This window comes from Apium graveolens, chromosome 1 (assembly GCF_009905375.1).
Source record: "Apium graveolens cultivar Ventura chromosome 1, ASM990537v1, whole genome shotgun sequence".
NCBI lineage: Eukaryota > Viridiplantae > Streptophyta > Magnoliopsida > Apiales > Apiaceae > Apium > Apium graveolens.
Genome location: NC_133647.1, coordinates 169,805,003 through 169,824,548, shown reverse-complemented (window position 1 = coordinate 169,824,548; position 19,546 = coordinate 169,805,003). Strand labels below are relative to the sequence as shown.

Here is a 19,546-nt window from a genome sequence, read left to right as displayed (position 1 = left end):
GCATAAACACATACATACACACACATAAATACACACACATACACATTTACATACATAGATTCATATTTATATATTCTTATTTATCATCAATTTACCATCGTCCTTCAACATAATGAAATAGCCAGATATTATATTAGATTATATGAAATAAAAAATAAAACAAAATATTTACACATATGTACGATTTATACTTCACTATTAATATTATTTGATATTTATCATATATTCCCACCGTCTCATAGGTTGTTAACATTGTTAGGGGTTTGTTGAGCAAATTAATTCATATGACAATTATACCCCTACATTAATATCTATATAATATTTAATTCATCTCGTCATTCATTTATTAAAAATTATTAATTGTTGTATAATTAATATGTGCATATATACATACATACATATAATAAACATATACATATATATAAATTAGTACAGGGACACACACACTTACGTACTCGTACATTCTTATTTGTCATCAATCTAACATCGTCCTCCAACATAATGAAATGGAGAAATATTATATTAAATTCAATTAAATAAAAATAAAATAATCTATTTGTACATATATTTACGATTTATACTTCACTATTTATCGGTCTATGACATATATCATAAACTTCCATCGTCCCATAGGTTGTTAACATCGTTGTTAGATGTTATGCAATAAAAACTAGGGTTATGTTTACAATTAATGTTAGGGTTGGTGAGTTTCGAGCTTTAATGGTTGCTCTCGCGGTGGGAACGGGTTGTCCACGCAAGATGCCTACGTATATCTGCGTTGTAGAGAATCTAGCAAAAAACTTAGTTATAGATTGAGGGGTAGAGCCCTTTATATAGATGTTGAGTCTATGGTTAGACTATTGTAGGGAGAATTAGTGGACAAGTCTCCTACTTAGGCCCCGTTTGGTATAGCTGTTGCAGACATGTACAACAGTTTTTTGCTGAAAAGATGTAAGAAAAATGTTTGGTAAATTCTAAAAGTTGTTGTATGGAAAATCGCTTTTGGTCTAAAAGCTGCTGTTAGCAAAAACATGCCCCCCAATGCTTTTGGAAAAAGCTGTTTTCAGCTTTTGCAAGAAATAGCTATCAGTTTCACCATCAAACCTTCTCAAAAACACTATTTTATATATTATATCTCAAAATATGCATAAATTAAAAAAACATTATTAAACAGTCATCTAATTTTCCTAATAGCACTTTTTCCACCAACACTTTTTCACACAGCACAGCTGTTTTCAACAGCACTCCCAAATAGAGCCTTAGATGGTAAGTAGGACTCTCTTATACGGTGGATTCTGGATCCTTCCTAGGAGAGTTTATTTTCATGTTGTATCCGATGTATGTGTCCTCGTGGACTTCATTCTTAGGCCTGCTCGGCGGGCTTATCACGCAACTGATTTTGGGCCATGGGCTACACGACCCACTTTGGGTCGTGGCCGTCATAGTCCACTTGGATTATTAAAATTCATATTAGGCCGTGACCGTGACGACCTACTTTGGGCCGTGGCGTCACGGCCTTGACCAGTCAACTTTAGGACATAATTAATTCAGTATTAATTGTGTCTTTACGGATTACTTTTTATCCATATCATTAGACACAAAGATTAAAAAAAATAAATTATGTTAAAGAAAAATTAAGAAATCGGGTGTAAATTTTGGATCCATTGTAAAGATTAGATATTATTTAGAAAATGTTAACAAACTGTTGGAACATCCCAAAATAGAAAGTTATTGGGACGGAGAGTATCATATGTCATTTACTGAATAAACTTACAATAATGACGTCAATTGCCTATATAGCATGAGTCATCAATCACATTTATAGCACAAAACACATTAAATAATTAAAAATAAATTAATAATTAATTTATATTTAGAGTGAATGATATACATCAGGCACACATGATCACTTGTATTTATTTTACTTTCTACGCATTAACGTATTACAAATACCATTTAATTATGAAGTGGCAACAAATATATACTTAACATAATTTATTACTTCATGTGAATCCACAATTGCAAACATACCTCGATCACTCGTGCTCATATTCATAAACAAATAAATATTCATCCATTAGATAACAACATAAATATATCGCCAACAATTACAGCGAAAACAGTTTAAATTAGCACAATCTAGAGTATGCTCATGCATCGCACGAGCTATAGAGCTAATATATATAAACATACATCCACACATATTTTTATACGTATGTTATTTAAGTTATATGTATCATTTAAAAAGTAATAAAATATAATTAAAAATTAGAGATTTTGAAATAATTATAAATATAACATTATATTATTATATCAGTTTTTTTAAATAACAAGACATAATTTTATTTCAAATTAATTGTACTTTAAGTGACTAACGAAAATAATTCATCACTACATAATTTAAAATACACGTACAAAATTATTTTGAGTAATATTTTTTTAAATTATTAAATATGTAATATGATTATTCATAACAATTACGAAATATCAAATACTTTTTACAAAATACGCAATATATTTGTCACATTTTTTTACGAGAAATTCCTACCAATACAATATTACAAGGAACATACCATGTAGTATCAAATACTTAATGACAATTTGAAAATAATATAATTGCATTTACACTGTGCACGTATCTTAAATGAAATTCCTATCTACAGAACACAAGAGTGATGGCGCTAAAGCCCCACCATAAAAAAGGATGGCCCAAAATGTCCAGATTCAAATTAGGTGGCCCATAATACCGATCTAATACGCATGTACCACATGCGTGTCTAGAGATATGCATCCTATGAATGCGTATCACGAGATATGCACGTGAAACATGCGTACCTTTGCTTTTATTTCAGTCAAAAAAATGGAAAAAATTATTAAAAAAATATAAGTTTAGATACGCATTTCTGTAATGTGTGGATACGCATGCATAGAATGCGTATCTTTTATAAAAAAAATTAAAAACTAAGTGAAGACATGCATTCTTGAAATGCGTATCATGGGATGCGCATTTGTCAAATACGTGATTTTGTAAATTTGGATACTCCTTTTCAAAATACGTATCCTGTCGGTATCCCGTCGGTATTTTGGGTAATGCACTTAGAATCTGGATATTTTGGGCCGTTGATGCAGAAATGTGGGTATTTTGCGCTTTTTTCTCCGCAATGAACTAATACAACACAAAAATAATTATTTAGTATTAAATTTTTTCCGATAAGTCGACAATAATATAGTCACACCGAGAATTTTCTATGAATATAACACAAAAATAAGTTTGTAATATCTCAACATCTATAACTAACTTAAATTCCAAATACCTTAAATAAAATTAATATTAATAAAAAAATTACGTAATATTCTAGAATATGTCCGTGACTCGCACGATTTACAGACCTAGTTTGTTTAATAATTACCTAATCGTGTTTCAAAAACTTACTATCTAACCAAAATTCTTCTGTTTTGAATTAACAGAAATAAATTATTGCGACAAACTAATTTGCAGGAAAAACTCAATAATTTTCAACAGGTATTTGTAGAATTTTGTAGAAAAAGAAAGAATATAATAAATCAGCCACATAAATGTATTCTTTATTCTGTATACACTCCCTATTCGCACATCATTTCATTTACACACACATTTTTGAAGCTAAAAGACCAACGAAAATGTCAAAGAAACCATCAAAACCCTCGTCGAGTCGACCCGGTGGTATCCGGACCCTCTCCGATTTGAACCGACCCTCTGGACCCGATTCCGACAGCGACTCCGATGCTCCTCAAGAGTATTACACTGGCGGCGAAAAGAGGTTTTATTTTCCCCAATGTTATATCATTTAATTTTGTTATTTACGCGTTTTTATATTTGAAATTGTATGTAGTATTCTCTAATTCAGTTGTGTTGCAGCTTAATTGAATCGGTAATTGAGTTGTAATTGTTTTGATTAGAATTTTAGGTTTAGGTTTTGTAGTTTAGGGTGTGTTTGTGTAAATATGTTTGTTTATGTTCATTTTTTAAGAAACGGAGGATTGAGAAGTGTATCGAAACTTGTATGTAAATTATACTGACGTGTATATGAGTTGAAGTTTTTGTAGGATGTGTTTACTTTGATGGTTTGGTCTTGGTCAAGGAATTACCTGTCAAAGTTGTTTCTATTTGCTTTACTAGTTAAGCCTATATGTTATTGTTGTAATTGATATTGATTGTCGCAATTGTTTTATGTTAGATTTTTCTTGAAACTGTTTGTCTTAGTAATTATATGTGCACATTGTTTTCACGAAGATGACTAGTCGATATGAATACGAAGGTGCTCGGGTGTCGAGGCTTTTCAAAGCCCGACTTGGATCTGTTATCTCACCCCTTGATGGCCGACTTGGCATCGTGATGACCATAATTATGGTGTTCAGTGGCCAATCCAACCAATGACAATTCACAGAAAGGAGATGGAGATGAACATATATTTAAATGGATAACTTTTCTTGATTTTCGTGATCACTTATGTATTTATTTGCTTCGACGTATCTCTTATTTGGTTTTTGATTGTTATTAGGTAGTAACAATGCTTACTTTGTACTTAGTATTCTATCACTTTTAATTTAAATTGTGAAACTGATGTGTTTTTTCCTATTATATATTAAATCTAATGTATATATACATATAAATGACTTGTTGACTTTTTACGACTTGCCGAACAACTTGTCGTCTAGTCTTCTTGAAGGTACTCGGTTGTCAAGGCTCGACTTGGCGATGTGATAACCATGTATACGTATACAGTAGTATTGTTAATCTGTATAGCCTACATTTTGTAATTACTTTAAATACATTAGTCGACGTTGTGGTCAACTCACAGGACCTTATATATAGACCTCTAATAGTTTTGTGTACCCAGTTAGTTCAGTTTGTGTTGTTTGCTCAGCTGTAAACATATACTTACAAACATTGTGTATATACATTTTCTGTTATGGTGATCTCTTCAAGATCTTTACTATCTTTAATGGCGATCTAGTTTGTTCTATAAACTTTAGAACTGTATTAATAGTTTAATACTAATGTAATTTTTTTTGTTTAAAATACCAATGTAATTTACTGTTAACACTTTATGGTACATGCAAGAATTGAAGTATTGGTGTTTGAAGTCGAATATTTGTTTGATGATCTTCGTCTTATGCAATGGAGCTCGTTGTGGAAAGAATGCTTGTTGGTAATTAGTGTTATCACTTAATGGTAAACGCGAAAATTGAAATATTGGAGGTGGAAGTTCAATAGAAACTGATTATAGTAAAATGATAGGTCAAGTACCTAGAAAAACGAGAATACAAGACAATTTGTGATGCAGACAAATGAATTAATAAATTAATTTGTATATTTATATATTATTTACAAACAAAATTTAATGGAGTCACTCAGATATTTTAGTTTCTTTTATCAGGTAAATAGAGTAGAAGGAATATTCTAGATTTATGGGAATAGATTAATTAATTTTTTTTTCTTTTGTTTAATTTTTTTAATGTTATGTGGAAGTAGAATATTATTGGAAAGTACTCATAGATTATAATTTGTTTCTTTTAAATAGGAACCCACATGTCTTCTGAGTCATAGTAATTCTATGTAATCTCATGTAATACTTTAGATTGTGGATATCCAGAAGTTATGATTTTTTTATAAATAAGAGGATTTAAATCTGTCTTTTCCGATTCTCTGTGGAGAATTTGAGATAGGTCCAATCATCTATTTTCAATTCTTTTATTAACCTTGTCCTGTTTCCATTGTGGGGCTATGCTAGATAATACTGTTTGTGGTGAGTTATAGTTTATCATATCAATTATTCTCTATGTTCTCCATAACTACTGGGGTTTTAAGAATTTATTAAGATTTATTGGCTGAATGCCTACTTGTTTACCTTCTTTCTGTTTCGGAGACTTTTACGTTTCTGTCAAGCTGACCTACATATACACAAGAATTTACTAATTTTAATTTGAAACCTCTTGTGTAATCGAACATTGTGCTGTTCTGCTGCTTACTTTTTTTTCGTGAGTAACTGTTTGAGAAGATCTAATTTTGTGGAATAACTAACATCATTTGTAAACACGAGACACTAGAGATTTTAAAAGGCTAACACAATTATGCTTTAAATGACTGAGGCCATTAAAATATTTATTTTACTTGTTTCTCTTTGTGTTCTGGTGTATTTCTATGCTGAGAAAGATTACACTTCTGTGGTAGTATAATTTGGTATTGACATACACAATACATATAATTTTTCTGATGAATATTGGTATTTTCAGTGGAATGCTTGTTCAAGATCCGAACAAGGGTAATGATGTTGATGCAATATTCAATCGAGCTAGGCAGCTTGGTGCTGTTGAAGGCCCCTTGGAAGTTCCTCCTCCATCAAGCTCAACAAGCTTCACTGGAACTGGAAGAGTTCTCTCGGGGGATGTAGTCCAGTCTGCTCCTACTCCCCAGCAGCCTCAGACTGTTGTACACAGTATTGTTTTTTGGAGAAATGGATTTACCGTAAATGATGGCCCTTTGCGGAGGTTAGATGATCCTGAGAATGCACCTTTCATGGAGGTAATAGCAATCTTCAGATGCAGCAGATTGTATAGATCAATTAACAACTTTTATATTTAGCTATTCTGTTTTCTATGTTCTCTTCAGCTTTTAACCCTGCAGCATAGCTGGTTATTTTTAGTACCAAAATATGGCTTACAGTTCCTTTTGAAGGGGCGTAAATTTAGCTAATACCATGTGGATGTGTGCCAATGTTTTTGGTAAAATATGCATAGTTCCGTCCCTGTCTGTATACTTAAGTCTCCATTTATTGTATTCTTTGTTCCCTCTAACCGGTAGTAGAAGTTAGGTATTACGAGTATCAATTTTTGTAAATTTATTTTTTTGTGTAAAAAGTGGACATCTGTTAGGTGAGTTAGACTGTGTCTCCAAATTGAATTAAGCGTCAGGTGACCATACAGTTTTAGATGCAAGTTATACTCATTTTCAGTTACCTTACAAGTTTCGTATTACTAAATATGCTATATTGACATATGGGTATATACTGCTTAGTTCACTTGGCTATGTTACCTGGACTCTTCGGCCTGAGCCACCTTACCTGTGTTGGACCCCTTTACTCGGCACATACACTTCTTCCATGTTGGTCTCTTGACTGGAATTTGGTTACTTTGACCAATAAAAAGACTACATATGACTGGGGTCTTTGGTTATTAATATAAAAAGGGTAGAGAATAAAGAAGAAAGGGAAAAACAATCGGAGAGAAGAATACATGTTTAAATAGGGTATGCTATGTATATTACCAATGTATCTTATTCAATATAATTTTTTTGCGTACATTATGTTGTGTCTTAGTAACCGTGTTTAAAAACAGGACAAGGTCTCTGTGTCCCAAATTTCATACCCATACCCAAGTTTGATCAACATAGGGAACTGGTGATGCCTTATGTGGGAATAAATGCAATTTTACGTAAAGAACTTGTTCATTTTATTTGTAAATTAAAATGATATATTTAATTAGGGGCAAGCGGTTGGCAACCACCAAGTGAAAATTGTGGTTTTGGCATTAGTTTTGAGTTTTGACTGTCTTTCAAGTTAGTTGCAGAGGTTGAATGGTAATTTTAGAGTTAAAATGGTTGGTGTAACAACTTAGAATGCAAGTTTACGTGTCTAATTTTTGTATGTACTGGTGATGAGCTAGCATTCTATTTAATGGTTGTAATTTACTGGGAGATGTAAATAATATGTTTACCTTTCTTATTAGACATGGATGAATACTTTTTATATACAAGCCTGGAGCCTAATTTTTTACTATGTGATTTGGACTGGATTTGTAGCACCCATTTGCATCAGGAGCTTGATCTATCTTACAACTTTGCACAGATTGGACTGGGTTGTAATATACCAGGAGTGGGACACATTTGCAACTTTTGGTACTCGGATTTTGCCTTGTTTTTAATTGGTTTAATTGTTGTTGGATTGCAGAGCATTAGAAAGTCCGAGTGCCCAAAAGAGCTTGAGCCTGAAGATGCGAAGACCCTTGTCCGTTCCAATTTAATTAGGCGGGATGAGAATTTTCCTGTAAGTCCTCACTTCTATCTTTTACTCTCAAAATTATGGTTCTCATGACTTTTATTTGTGCAATGTGTTCCTGTTTTATATGGGTGAATATATGTAAAGTAGGAAATATAAGAGCAACTCCAACAAGTTAGCTATTTAAGATCCTAAACTAAAATTTAAGGAATTTTGTAAAAAATAGAGCTCCAACAGCATCCTAGTGCTTCCTTAAAAAGTTAGCATCCTCCACTCATGCCTTATTTATAAGTAACCATTAGTGATTCCTTATCTTCATTTTAATGATAAATAATTCATTTCTCTCTCCTTCTCCATATTAAATGCATAACTAGAGTTTAAAAATAATATTAAAATATTACTAGGATACATTTATAAGGAATGTTGTTGGAGTTGACATACAATTAAAAATTCTAAAACACTAGGATTCATTTTTATAATAATATTTTTAAGGAACATGTTAGGACTCTATTGGAGTTGCTCTAAGATCACTAGGGTGGATGTATACTACTTAATTACAGGTCCTCTTTAACAATCTGGGAACTAATTGACAAATGACAATGCTCGTGGGTTGTATTATATTCATACAGGAACCCAAACCACGTAAAGTTGCATTTCAGGGTGCGGGGAGGACTCTTGGTGGTAGCGCTTCTTCATCTGGGGAACCTGAGACAAGTAATGCCAGTTCTAATAATGCTGCCCCCACACCTTCCATGGGTCTGGTCGTTGACCAATCATTGCCATCTACCTCAATACAATTGAGGTTGGCTGATGGAACTCGTTTGGTTGCTCACTTCAATTATCACCACACGGTTGGTGATATTCGAGCTTTCATTGATGCATCCAGGCCTGAGGGTTCTAGAAATTATCAGTTGCAGACTGTTGGATTCCCTCCAAAACAACTCACTGAACATGGACAGACAATTGAGCAGGCAGGCCTCGCCAATTCTGTTATTATCCAGAAATCTTAATTGAGCTTGTGAGATTTGAGATCTGGACCGTACTGTTACCATATCAACTTGTCATTTTCCTTGAGTTACTTTTTATGGACCAAATCTTCTCGCTACAGTTATGATTTGGTGTTTAAGCACATAGCATAGATATTAAAGGACGTTGTCCTCCTATATGGTTTGATACTTGATGGCTGATGCTTATTGATGTTAATGATCTAAATGCCCTGTTTCGAACATGTAGATGACTTCTTTGTTATGTACTATGTTGTGATGACATCATTCTCTTCTCATCTGGTCAGGTTGTGTACAAACACATTTATTATGAGATAACTTGGCTCGGAGAAGTCTATAATACTTTTATGGTGAATATATTACTATGGACCAGATATTGGTTTTGTGATAGGACAAAGCCCAGTATCTTTTCAACAAACCCCCCTTGAATATATCCAATGATTTGTAGCCGATTAACAGGGCGAGACTTTGCGAAGGCATGCGGGGCATGCCATTTATTAATTAAATATAATAAAATTTAAAACATATTGATTGTACTAATATAATTGAATGTAAAATTAAAGTTACTAGATAATAACAATCTAATATCATCATAATACTCATTTACATTAGTAACTTTTTAGAATATTTTATAATTATATTTGTTATTTTCAGATATTTCTAATATTAAAATAATTATTAAAAAAAAATTAGTAGAAAGACATGTCAAATCAAGAAAAGGCATGCATGACTAATTGATATTATGACATGCCCATTTTGAATGATGGTGCCGCTATGACATGCACCATAACAGGGCGACATGCACCATAACAGGGCGACATATATTGTCACAATTACTTGTGAACATTTAGCCCATAAGCTCAATTCCGCTGTGCCCTTTACTTTGTAAGACCAGTCTTTCTCCAATCAAGAAGTGTAAAGTTTTACCAAATATTTTGGAAATGTACCTTTTTCGTATTTATAACATATAAATATTTTGATCATAATTTATTTTTTTGTACCAACGATCATTTATTGTGAAACACAAATTTCAAAGACTGAAATGTTACAATAGAAAAGTTTTATATTAATGCACCTAAATATTTAAATATTAAATTAAAAATTTAACTGCACGGATGTAAGTATCATGTAAAAATAAGTAAGCAAATTTTCAATTGATTTTATTACTTGGATTGGTCACTTTACAACAAAAAATCTTTACCATTGACATTATTTAGGAAAATAGAATCATTATAAAATCAATAATATATCACTTGGAGTTGTATGAAACTTTTTTAACAATTATATTTTGACTTAATTTTCAAATTAACACTATTAAATCTTGTAAAAAATTCCGATATATATGATTTCAAAATTTAATCATATATGGGCAGTGCACCATACAACGAGAAGAAATTGTGCTTTTTTTTTTTGCAAAATATACCTCCATTTTGTCACTACTCTACTTACTCACATACAGAGAATTTACATTTGCTGGGGTTTCATGCAACCAAAAGTGTATCACAAATTCACATTGTTATCCTGCTCTCTCGTTCCCAAGTAAATTACAATAGAATGGTTCAATTTAGCTAGGAAACTCAGTAGTATGCAGAGAGTAGACATTCAACATTCTGTATGATCTGCCTGGTGGTTCATAGAGCAGTGTAACCTAATAATCTCTTGGAGCAAAGTCCGCTGAACCGAGCATTTCCATGAGAAATTAGATACAGTATAAATGCAGCATAGGCTACAATCACGCTGCTTACCATAATTCCAAATGCCACCCCCTTCACTTCCGAGGAAAAAAATTCTAGCAGCACATATCCATTAATCGCGGTTACCAGGGCTGCCACGATCCACATAATCCACTGCATTTAAAAAAACAGTACAATCTATTCATTAACCACGACGAGCAAACATAACGTACTAACAGGTCTAGTGTCGATTATAATTGACAATGTACTAGAAGAGGTGATTAAACTATTTTTACTTGGCTAAAGGAGAGAGTAACAAGAACTTGGAACTGAGCGTTTAATAATCGTGCAAAAATGTGAAAAGTTGACTTACTTCATAAACAGGTCCTATTCTGAAAACTCCCATGAGATGCTCATCAGCCACCAGTACAACAAGTGGGATGAGGGTGAAAGGAATCTGCATACCTTGAAGCACATTAAGCCATTCATTCAGATTATCTAACGAAGCATCGGATCTGTTAAACACAACAGCAACAATCATAGTCGGTACAATAGCACAACTTCTGGTTATTAAAGATCTTAGCCATTTTCTCATACGAAGATCAAGAAAACCTCCCATTATAAACTGTCCTGCATATGTACCAGTTAAAGTGCTACTTTGGCCAGCAGCCAATAAGCCGATTCCCCATATATAAAGAATCGGAAACATTCCTCCACCGTACCTCTCTTGAAGAAATTTCCCTGCATTTAGTAGCCCTAAACTATTTGCTTCCTTGGTATTATAGAATCCTTTAGCAAATACAGTTGTAACACATAAATTTATCACAAACATCACAAAAACAGCAATGGAGCATTCGATTGTGTAGTATTTAAGAGCCTCTTGGACACGACCTTTCTTTGTCGGATCTACTTTCCTTGATTGCACTAAAGCAGAATGCAGATATACATTGTGAGGTGTTATTACACAACCAACAATTCCAACAGCTTTCTGAATGGTTTTTCGACCAAGTTTTGGAACCAAAAGACCTGAAAAAGGGTGTTTTTGAAATTTATAGCAATAATCTCAAAGTGAACAGAACATTATTAAATGATCAAATATCGGACCTACTAGTAGTTCATTTCCATCTGGTTTCGTATCAACAAACATCCAAGCAAATGATAAGGCCATAGTAGAGATAAGAACAGCGAAAACAGCTTCTAGTTTTCGCACTCCATAGTTCTCAAGAAACAGAAAGAAGAAACTGTTCCAGTTAACATAACATGTGTAATTTCAAGAATGTTAGAACTTGATTAAGCAAATATCTTGTGATTAAAATTAAGCTAAGATGATAGCAAAAAAAAATATGGATTCATAAAATCAAGTTGAGAACACGAGAGAGTATTGCTGACATGAATATATGATCGGTAATAAAACTTGGATTGGGAGTCTAGTAGATTTTAAAACTTGTAAGTTTGAGTTTTACTAAATGTTTGGTGAAGTTCCTACAAACATTAGTGAGAATGTTTGGTACAATTACGTACCAGTCAGAAGCTGTAATTATAACACCAACCCAAAGAGGAACTACACCATTACTAAGAATATTAATAGCAATAGCACTCCCAATAACTTCTTGGATATCAGCACCGATTAAAGCCAACTCCGCCATGCACCACAACAACAAGCTTGCCCATCTCGGATACTCCTCTCTACATATCTCAGCCATGTGCTTCCCGGTAACTACCCCAATCCTGGCCGATAAAAGCTGTATTAACAATCCCATCACAGTAGCCCATAATAACAACCATAACAAAGAGTACCCTGCAATTGCACCAGCCTGCAAGTCTCCCTCTAAATTTCCAGGATCAAGAAATGCAATGCACATTAAAACACCCGGGCCTGTGAATTCCCACAACTTGTTCCACGAGAACGGAGCTGTAGTACTGTCATCATCATCTAAGACAATATAAGAAGATCCAGTGTCACTGGAGATAAAGTCGTTGAGATGCATATTAATGATGGCGCAGAAGAAGATCCTGGAGGATTATTTCCTTCACTAGCTTCAACTCCGCATCCAGTGCAGTTCTAAACTGTCAAAACATGAACCGAGTACATCTAAAATTCGAGTAGGATGAAATATAGAGAGTTAACAACAAAGAGCAAAGAGCATCTAAAATGCCAATAACGATTACATTTCGTGCCCTTCCCGCACCCCCCCTATCTGTTCTGAAGAATACGTGGACTCGCCAGCGTGGCGCACCCCGTGCGCGTCCCGACGCACCCCCGCGCACCCCCGCACCCCCGCACCCCATACGTATCTGGTGCGTAGTTCGTGAGGGGGTGCCGCACCCCTGCTTCCTAGGTACAAGATAACTAACAAACTTGATTCTTCTATAATGAAATACGATTAACAAACTAGCTAGAACAAGAAACACTAATAGATATTATAAAAGGATTACACTTTTCAATTCTTTTTATGATGAAAATACAGGGCATATTTCATAATTTGCCAACTCAGCTATAGGCTCAATGAAATGACACTATTTGGATTAAACAATTTGTCAACTCAGCTCTAGCTCTATATACACAGAATCGGCAATCCAACTTTTGAAGTCACATGCATTATAAATAATTAAATAAAAGAAAAATCACTGAACAGAAGCTAATAGAGTTAGAAGTTGAACAAGAAGGACATACCAAGAAATTAAATTAAATTAAATCTCGAATATATTACGTACCTGGGTTCAGCAGAAAACAAGCACACAAAATGAAGCGGACGACAAAAATGAAAAAGAAAAAGAAAATAAAATTGTAACTAGTAGTACTCTGTAGTTGCAACTAGGAGTATAAGTTGTTCATCTGGAGAGCCTGAGCCAAGTAATGCCATTTTCAAAAACGCTGCCCACACTTATGGTTGGCTGATGGTTACTCTTGCTCACTTAAATTATCACACATGTGTATATCCTTCATCCGTGCCTTCATTGATACATACATCAAGGCCAATTATTTGAATAGATGCTAAATATTGATGGTACTGTGATGTGACAACCGAACCTCGCAAGAAATACCCCCAAGTTTGATTGGTAGTATGTAGTAGCTTTTAGCTAATTTAGTCTACTCGTATTCTATGGAGTCTGATGATGACCTGAGTACCTCCTCATGTGAAAATAATATGAATTTGGTGGCCCAGCATTGCATTAGTTTGGTGTTCAGATAATACCAATAAAATTTCAAACACTTTGTACCAAAATGTAAACCAATCAACTCATTTTATGAAAAAAAAATTCTCCAACTTTTTTTTTTCGAGGACCCAGCTTATTTTACTATTCCTTTTAAGAAATACAATGTCATCTAAAATAGAGACCCGTTCCGAGAAATAAATGGCCCCCTTCAACAAACTGTAATTAATGATTGATAATTAGATTCAAGAACAATGTTGTCAAGCCCATGTCTTCTTCCAAGCTTGATTGCCACTTAAAGAGCTTTTGCTTCAGCTGTCACCACCGGTCACCATGAACGAAATCTCCTAGTCGCTGCAAACATGACACATATTCCTGACATTTATCTTCACACTAACTTTACGTTACAGTTATAGACAAATCAGAGAAATCAGAGGAAGCAAGTCAGTCTTCAAGTTGCCGGTGATTGCTGTGCTGTCAAGTTTGTTAGGATTTAATTAAGAATGGTCAATTGAGAGAGTTTAATTTTGAGTTGTATATATACACATTTTCAGTATCTTTGTAGAAGTAAGGAGATTCAATAAACTTTTATTTTCATCTTCTTCAATTTCTCATTTTCTACTGCACAAATTATCAAACTGTCATGGTATCAGAGCCATGAAGATCATGTTCGTGATATGATTCGTTCTTATGCTTCCGCTGTAATCAACGACAGTTGGTTCATCACCTAATCCAATGGCATCTTCATCATCAACAACAACTATAGATATCAATCATCCATACTTTCTGAGTTCTGCAGATCATCCAGGCCTATCCTTAGTTATAGAGATGCTCAATCAATCAAACTCTCATCATTGAAGCAGATCAGTGAAGATTGCACTTTCTACAAAACTCAAGCTTAGTTCTATCGATGGAACACTACCTAAACCTACCGCAGATGTAGCTCAAATCTCTCTTTGGACTCGCAGTAACAATCTGGTAATTTTATGGCTTCTAAACTCAATTAGTTCAGATATTCACAAATCTGTTGTATACATGAACACTGCAAGAGAGATTTGGAACGATCTCGCAACACGATTTTCTCAACATAATGTTCCGCGATTGTTCTATCTTCATAAAGATATTGCTTCGTTAAGTCAAGATACACTATCAATCACAGATTACTTGACGAAATTTCGATGTTTAATTGATGAATTAGATGCATTGTCACCTATTCCTAAATGTACATGCTTTAGCACCACTTGTGTTTGTCAAAATGCTGCAAAACTTGACAGTTATGAAAAATTAGTCAAATTTAGCCAGTTTCTGATGGGACCCAACGAACAATATACAAATGTTCATGGTCAGATACTCTTGATAAATCCATTACCTGACTTAAGTCACTCCTACTCCATATTGTTACAAGAAGAAAATCAGCGTGAGTTTAGACCTACATCAATTGTATCTGAACACTCTGTCATGAATGTCAAATTTCATTCCTCAAACAGCTCTAACAAAGCTAAGGTTACAAAGAAAGCTTCAGACACCTCTGTGTACTGTGATCACAACAATATGGCTCGTCACTCTCGTGGCATGTTTCTTTCTACACGGCTACCCTGAGTGGCACCGTCTACATGGTCATCCCAAGCCAAAAATGCGAATGCTAAGAAACCTGCTGCAAATCAGTCTACAACATCTCAGTCTAATTCACAATGTGCATTCAGTGATAAGCAACCTGATATTTCTGACAGTCCACTAATCTTACCTGAATCTACCTTCACTACTCCACCTGCTCTCACTCATAGTCAGTATCAAGAACTGATGCAGCTATTGCAAGCAAATGTCAGACCTCAGGCTTCACATGCTCCTTGGATTCATGAGTTCAACAATCAAACTGCAGGTACAACATATATGACCAACTCTACTAGTACTCAGTTTGATAACTCTGTGTATACTTGGATCATAGATTCAGGCGCTACACATCATATTACTCCACATATATTTTTACTTACAAACTTTCATGAGCTGAAATCAGATATTCACCTACCAAATGGTAATATCTCTCAAATATGTCATATTGGGGATATCCAACTTGATTCAGGCCTTGTACTCAAAGAAGTGCTTCATGTCCCATAATTTCATTGTAATTTACTGTCTGTAGCCAAACTAACTGCAGACTCATCTTGTGCAATCTATTTTTCCCCTACTAAATGTCTAATGCAGGTTCATGCTTCGAAGAAGGAGAGAGAGATTGGTGAATACACAGAAGGCCTTTATAAATTAAGTGTCAAACCTGCTATCCTTTCAGCTAATGCTCACACTACTGCAGATTCTTTCCAAACTTGGCACTCTAGACTTGGTCATCCCTCATTCTCTATACTTAAACACAATACTTGTATTCATACTTCATCTAGTATCAGTTCTGATTCATCTCATTGTGATATATGTTTACAAGCTAAACATACTAGACTTACATTCCCTGTAAGCAATGCAAAATGTACTGCTATATTTGAACTAATACAATACGATGTCTGGGGGCCATACAAAGCTTTTACCCATGACAAGTGTAACAAATTTTTGACTGTTGTTGATGATTTCTCTAAAATCACCTGGATCTTTCTCATTAGTGATAAGTCCCCAGTTCCTATGTTACTAATGAATTTTTTTTGTTTATGTTAAAAATCAATTTCACACCACTATCAAGACCTTGAGGTTTGACAATGGTACTGAATTCTGCAATAAAGAATTTTCCAGTTGTCTTGGCTCTTTAGGCATAGTTCATCAGACCAGTTGCCCTTACACACCCCAACAAAATGGTGTTGTTGAATGTAAACACCAACACTTGCTAAACACGGCTTGTGCCTTGAAAATTCAATCAAATTTACTAATCACATTCTAGGGAGATTGTCTCCTTACTACTGCCCATTTAATAAATCTGTTTCCATCCAAACAACTTGATTTCAAAAGTCCATATAAAATATTGTTTAAACAAGTTCCATACTACTCAGCACTCAAATGTTTTGGGTGTTTGTGCTATATTTCAAATTTTCAAACTCTATCAGACAAGTTTGCACCAAGAGGTCTAAAATGTCTATTTCTTGGTTATCACTTCAACAAGAAAGGATACAGGGTTATGGCCTTGGATACTAAAAAAGTGTTAGGTAATGAGTACAACACGGGGGGTTGAATGTGTTTTGAACAATTTTAATGACTTTTTGAACTGTTATGAATGGTGAACAAAGTAATCTGTCTTGTAGAGATAATATGCTTTAACAGGAATAATAAAACATGCACATGAACACACTATCTTTCAAAACTCACTTAATTTTATATAAAAAATCAATCTAATGTTTTGCTACAAATTTCTGGGTTCTTAGTATGTTAAGAACTCAGCTTCTCTCTTGAGAGTTACAAGATTTTTAGATCTATTTGTTACAACTAAAATAAAGTATCCAGTGTTTACTTTATAGAACAATAACCACTAGTTTTACACAACATGCAATAGCATGTACTAAACCCTACTTTAAGTTAACTAAAATTTTCTATTTCTGGCTTAGGGTATCTTTGCAAATCGTGCATGTCTGTGACTTTAATTTGTCAGTTAATCTTGGCCTTTGATCTTGTACTCTTCAAGCTACTTTTGTAGATTTTTCAAATCAGTGATTGATTTGCTTGTTGATTGATAATCTTGGATATTTAACTGGTCTGCACTTTGTACTTTGAGTTTTACCTCGAGATCTCCAGTTTGGTATGTAGAGAACTCGACATTTCGAGAAATATATAGGCTTATCGAGATCTCTTATTACTCTATCGTTGTTATGACATATCGAAGTCTCTGAGTTCTTGAATTGTGAAATTGACTTGTCGAGATCTCTGAGTTCTCGAGTATGATCTTGACTTATCGAGATCTCCGAGTTCTCGAGTGAGTCCTCGAATGAACTTGACTTATCGAGGTATCCATTTCTTTGCATATATAATTAACTTATCGATATCTCTGAGTTCTTTGGTGATATTTTGACTTGTCGATATCTCAGAGTTCTCTAGTAAAGAAATAACTTGTCGATATCTCCAATCTTCATGTCTTCAATTTGGCTTGTCGATATCTCTGAGACTTCTCTATAAGATTTTCTTGACTTCTCGATATGTCATTCTGGAGTTCTCGAATGGCTTCTCTATAGAACTTAATCCGTGACTTGTAGATTTCTTGACTTAGAATATTTTTCCCAAAATAGATTTATTCAACTCCAAGCTTCTTCACACTTTCTCTGAGGCATGATCTTCATGATCTTCTTCCAGAGTTGATTCTTAGGCTTGAGACTGTTTATAGAAAAATACTCGAGTCTAATCTATTTTCATTTTTACAGACTTAAGTGATACAATACAAAATTCAAACTTAGATTATCATACAACTTACTTAGGGCTGTGAATTTGACTTAGTATTATTATAGTACAAACATGTCTTGCCCAACAATCTCCCCCTATTTGTGAGAAGATTGCTTATCACAAATTCATGCATGTTAACAAGACTAACCCAAAGCTACCATGGAAAAATAGACTTTACATACAAATTGACACAAATATAACATTCATACAACAGGTGATTTCTTGAGTTTAACAGATACACACATCAGACAAATGTCTCATCTCCAGTTTCTTCTCTAATGAGGTCCTTTAAATTTACAAGTATTTCCAGTTCCTCAATGATTGGTGTCCCTCTTAAAGCTTCCACAAGTTTGAGTTTGTCATGTATTGAATAACTACTCAGCAAATCAATCCTAAATCTTGAGAATGTGCCAGCTTTGATATTTAGAAATCTTCCATCCTTGGTAACTCTGCTCATCCCTTTTACCTTGAGATCTTCAGATTTTTGAATGTACATTTCTATCTTCTCATCATACTTTCTCTTCCTCTCCTCACTTTCATCCTTGTTTCTTGCTCTTCTTTCTTTCCTTTCTACCAACCATTCAGCCAAAACAGATCTTCATGCCTTAGTTGCAATATCCTTATCCTTCAGTAAACTTATCACTCTCTTGATCTCTATGGGTGAAAAGGTGTCCATTAAGTTGCTGCCAAGAAATGTGAAGGATCCATCCTGATAGTAGATTCTTACTTCCCTTAGTGTCACAACCCAAACTCTGACCATTCTTCAGCTAATTGTTGAAAGTAGTCTTCATCTGAGATGCACCGGTTTAGAGATAGAAAATCACCTTGATTATAACAATTCCAGATGGCCCTCTCAGTAAATTGCATTTTCTTAGGTTTTCTCCCCGGAGACTTGTAGTGAATTTTTGTTGATGGCTTAACAGAAGGTAGGGTTTGAGATTTTCTTGAGAAATGTTTGGTTTGAGTTGATTGGTATTTTTAGAAAGGTGTTAGCAGTTTGTTTGTACAAGTATTTAGGCTTTGAGGTTTGAGGTGGTTTAGTGTTTGAGTTTGTTGGCTTAGAAGGTTGAGCTTGGTTAATTTGGTTTTTTTGGGTTTGTTGTTATGGTTCTGAGCCATCTTGCCTTTTCTTTCTCCTTCTCTCTTCTCCTCTCTTCTTGTCATCTCCCTTCTTCTCATCCTGTTTTTTGTCATTGCTACCAGTTTCACTTGAAGATTGACTTGGATTTGAGCCAGAAGGTGGTTGATCATTTTGCTTCTGCTCATCATCATCCTTGTCATCCCTTATATTGAATTTTGAATTTGGAAACATGGT

At 34.3% G+C, this 19,546-nt stretch overlaps 2 protein-coding genes and 1 long non-coding RNA gene across 8 annotated transcripts; 2 read left to right on the top strand and 1 right to left on the bottom strand.

Moving 5' to 3' along the window:
* The first annotated feature begins 3,561 nt into the window (after positions 1-3,561).
* LOC141671070 (plant UBX domain-containing protein 4-like) lies at positions 3,562-9,397 on the top strand. The gene is made up of 4 exons (XM_074477163.1): positions 3,562-3,800; positions 6,277-6,565; positions 7,989-8,084; positions 8,666-9,397. Exons 1-4 carry the CDS (start codon positions 3,577-3,579, stop codon positions 9,044-9,046), a joined length of 990 nt encoding a protein of 329 aa, XP_074333264.1. The 5' UTR covers positions 3,562-3,576; the 3' UTR covers positions 9,047-9,397.
* Positions 9,398-10,427: 1,030 nt separating this feature from the next.
* LOC141671031 (metal transporter Nramp2-like) lies at positions 10,428-13,714 on the bottom strand. Of its 6 annotated transcripts, XM_074477147.1 has the most exons (6): positions 13,429-13,714; positions 12,511-12,780; positions 12,235-12,441; positions 11,818-11,954; positions 11,087-11,739; positions 10,428-10,887 (listed from the first exon to the last, which is right to left on the bottom strand). In XM_074477147.1, the coding sequence occupies exons 2-6, from the start codon at positions 12,699-12,701 to the stop codon at positions 10,672-10,674; spliced, it is 1,404 nt and encodes a 467-aa protein (XP_074333248.1). In that variant the 5' UTR covers positions 12,702-12,780; positions 13,429-13,714; the 3' UTR covers positions 10,428-10,671. The 6 variants fall into 6 exon arrangements, with proteins under 6 accessions (XP_074333248.1, XP_074333221.1, XP_074333215.1 ...); XM_074477120.1 differs by having other exon boundaries at positions 12,235-12,780; positions 12,883-13,714; XM_074477114.1 differs by having other exon boundaries at positions 12,235-12,780.
* Positions 13,715-13,872: 158 nt separating this feature from the next.
* On the top strand, positions 13,873-16,433 carry LOC141671064 (uncharacterized). The gene is made up of 2 exons (XR_012554928.1): positions 13,873-15,748; positions 16,072-16,433. It is a non-coding gene; the product is annotated as an uncharacterized LOC141671064 (long non-coding RNA).
* Positions 16,434-19,546: the final 3,113 nt, after the last annotated feature.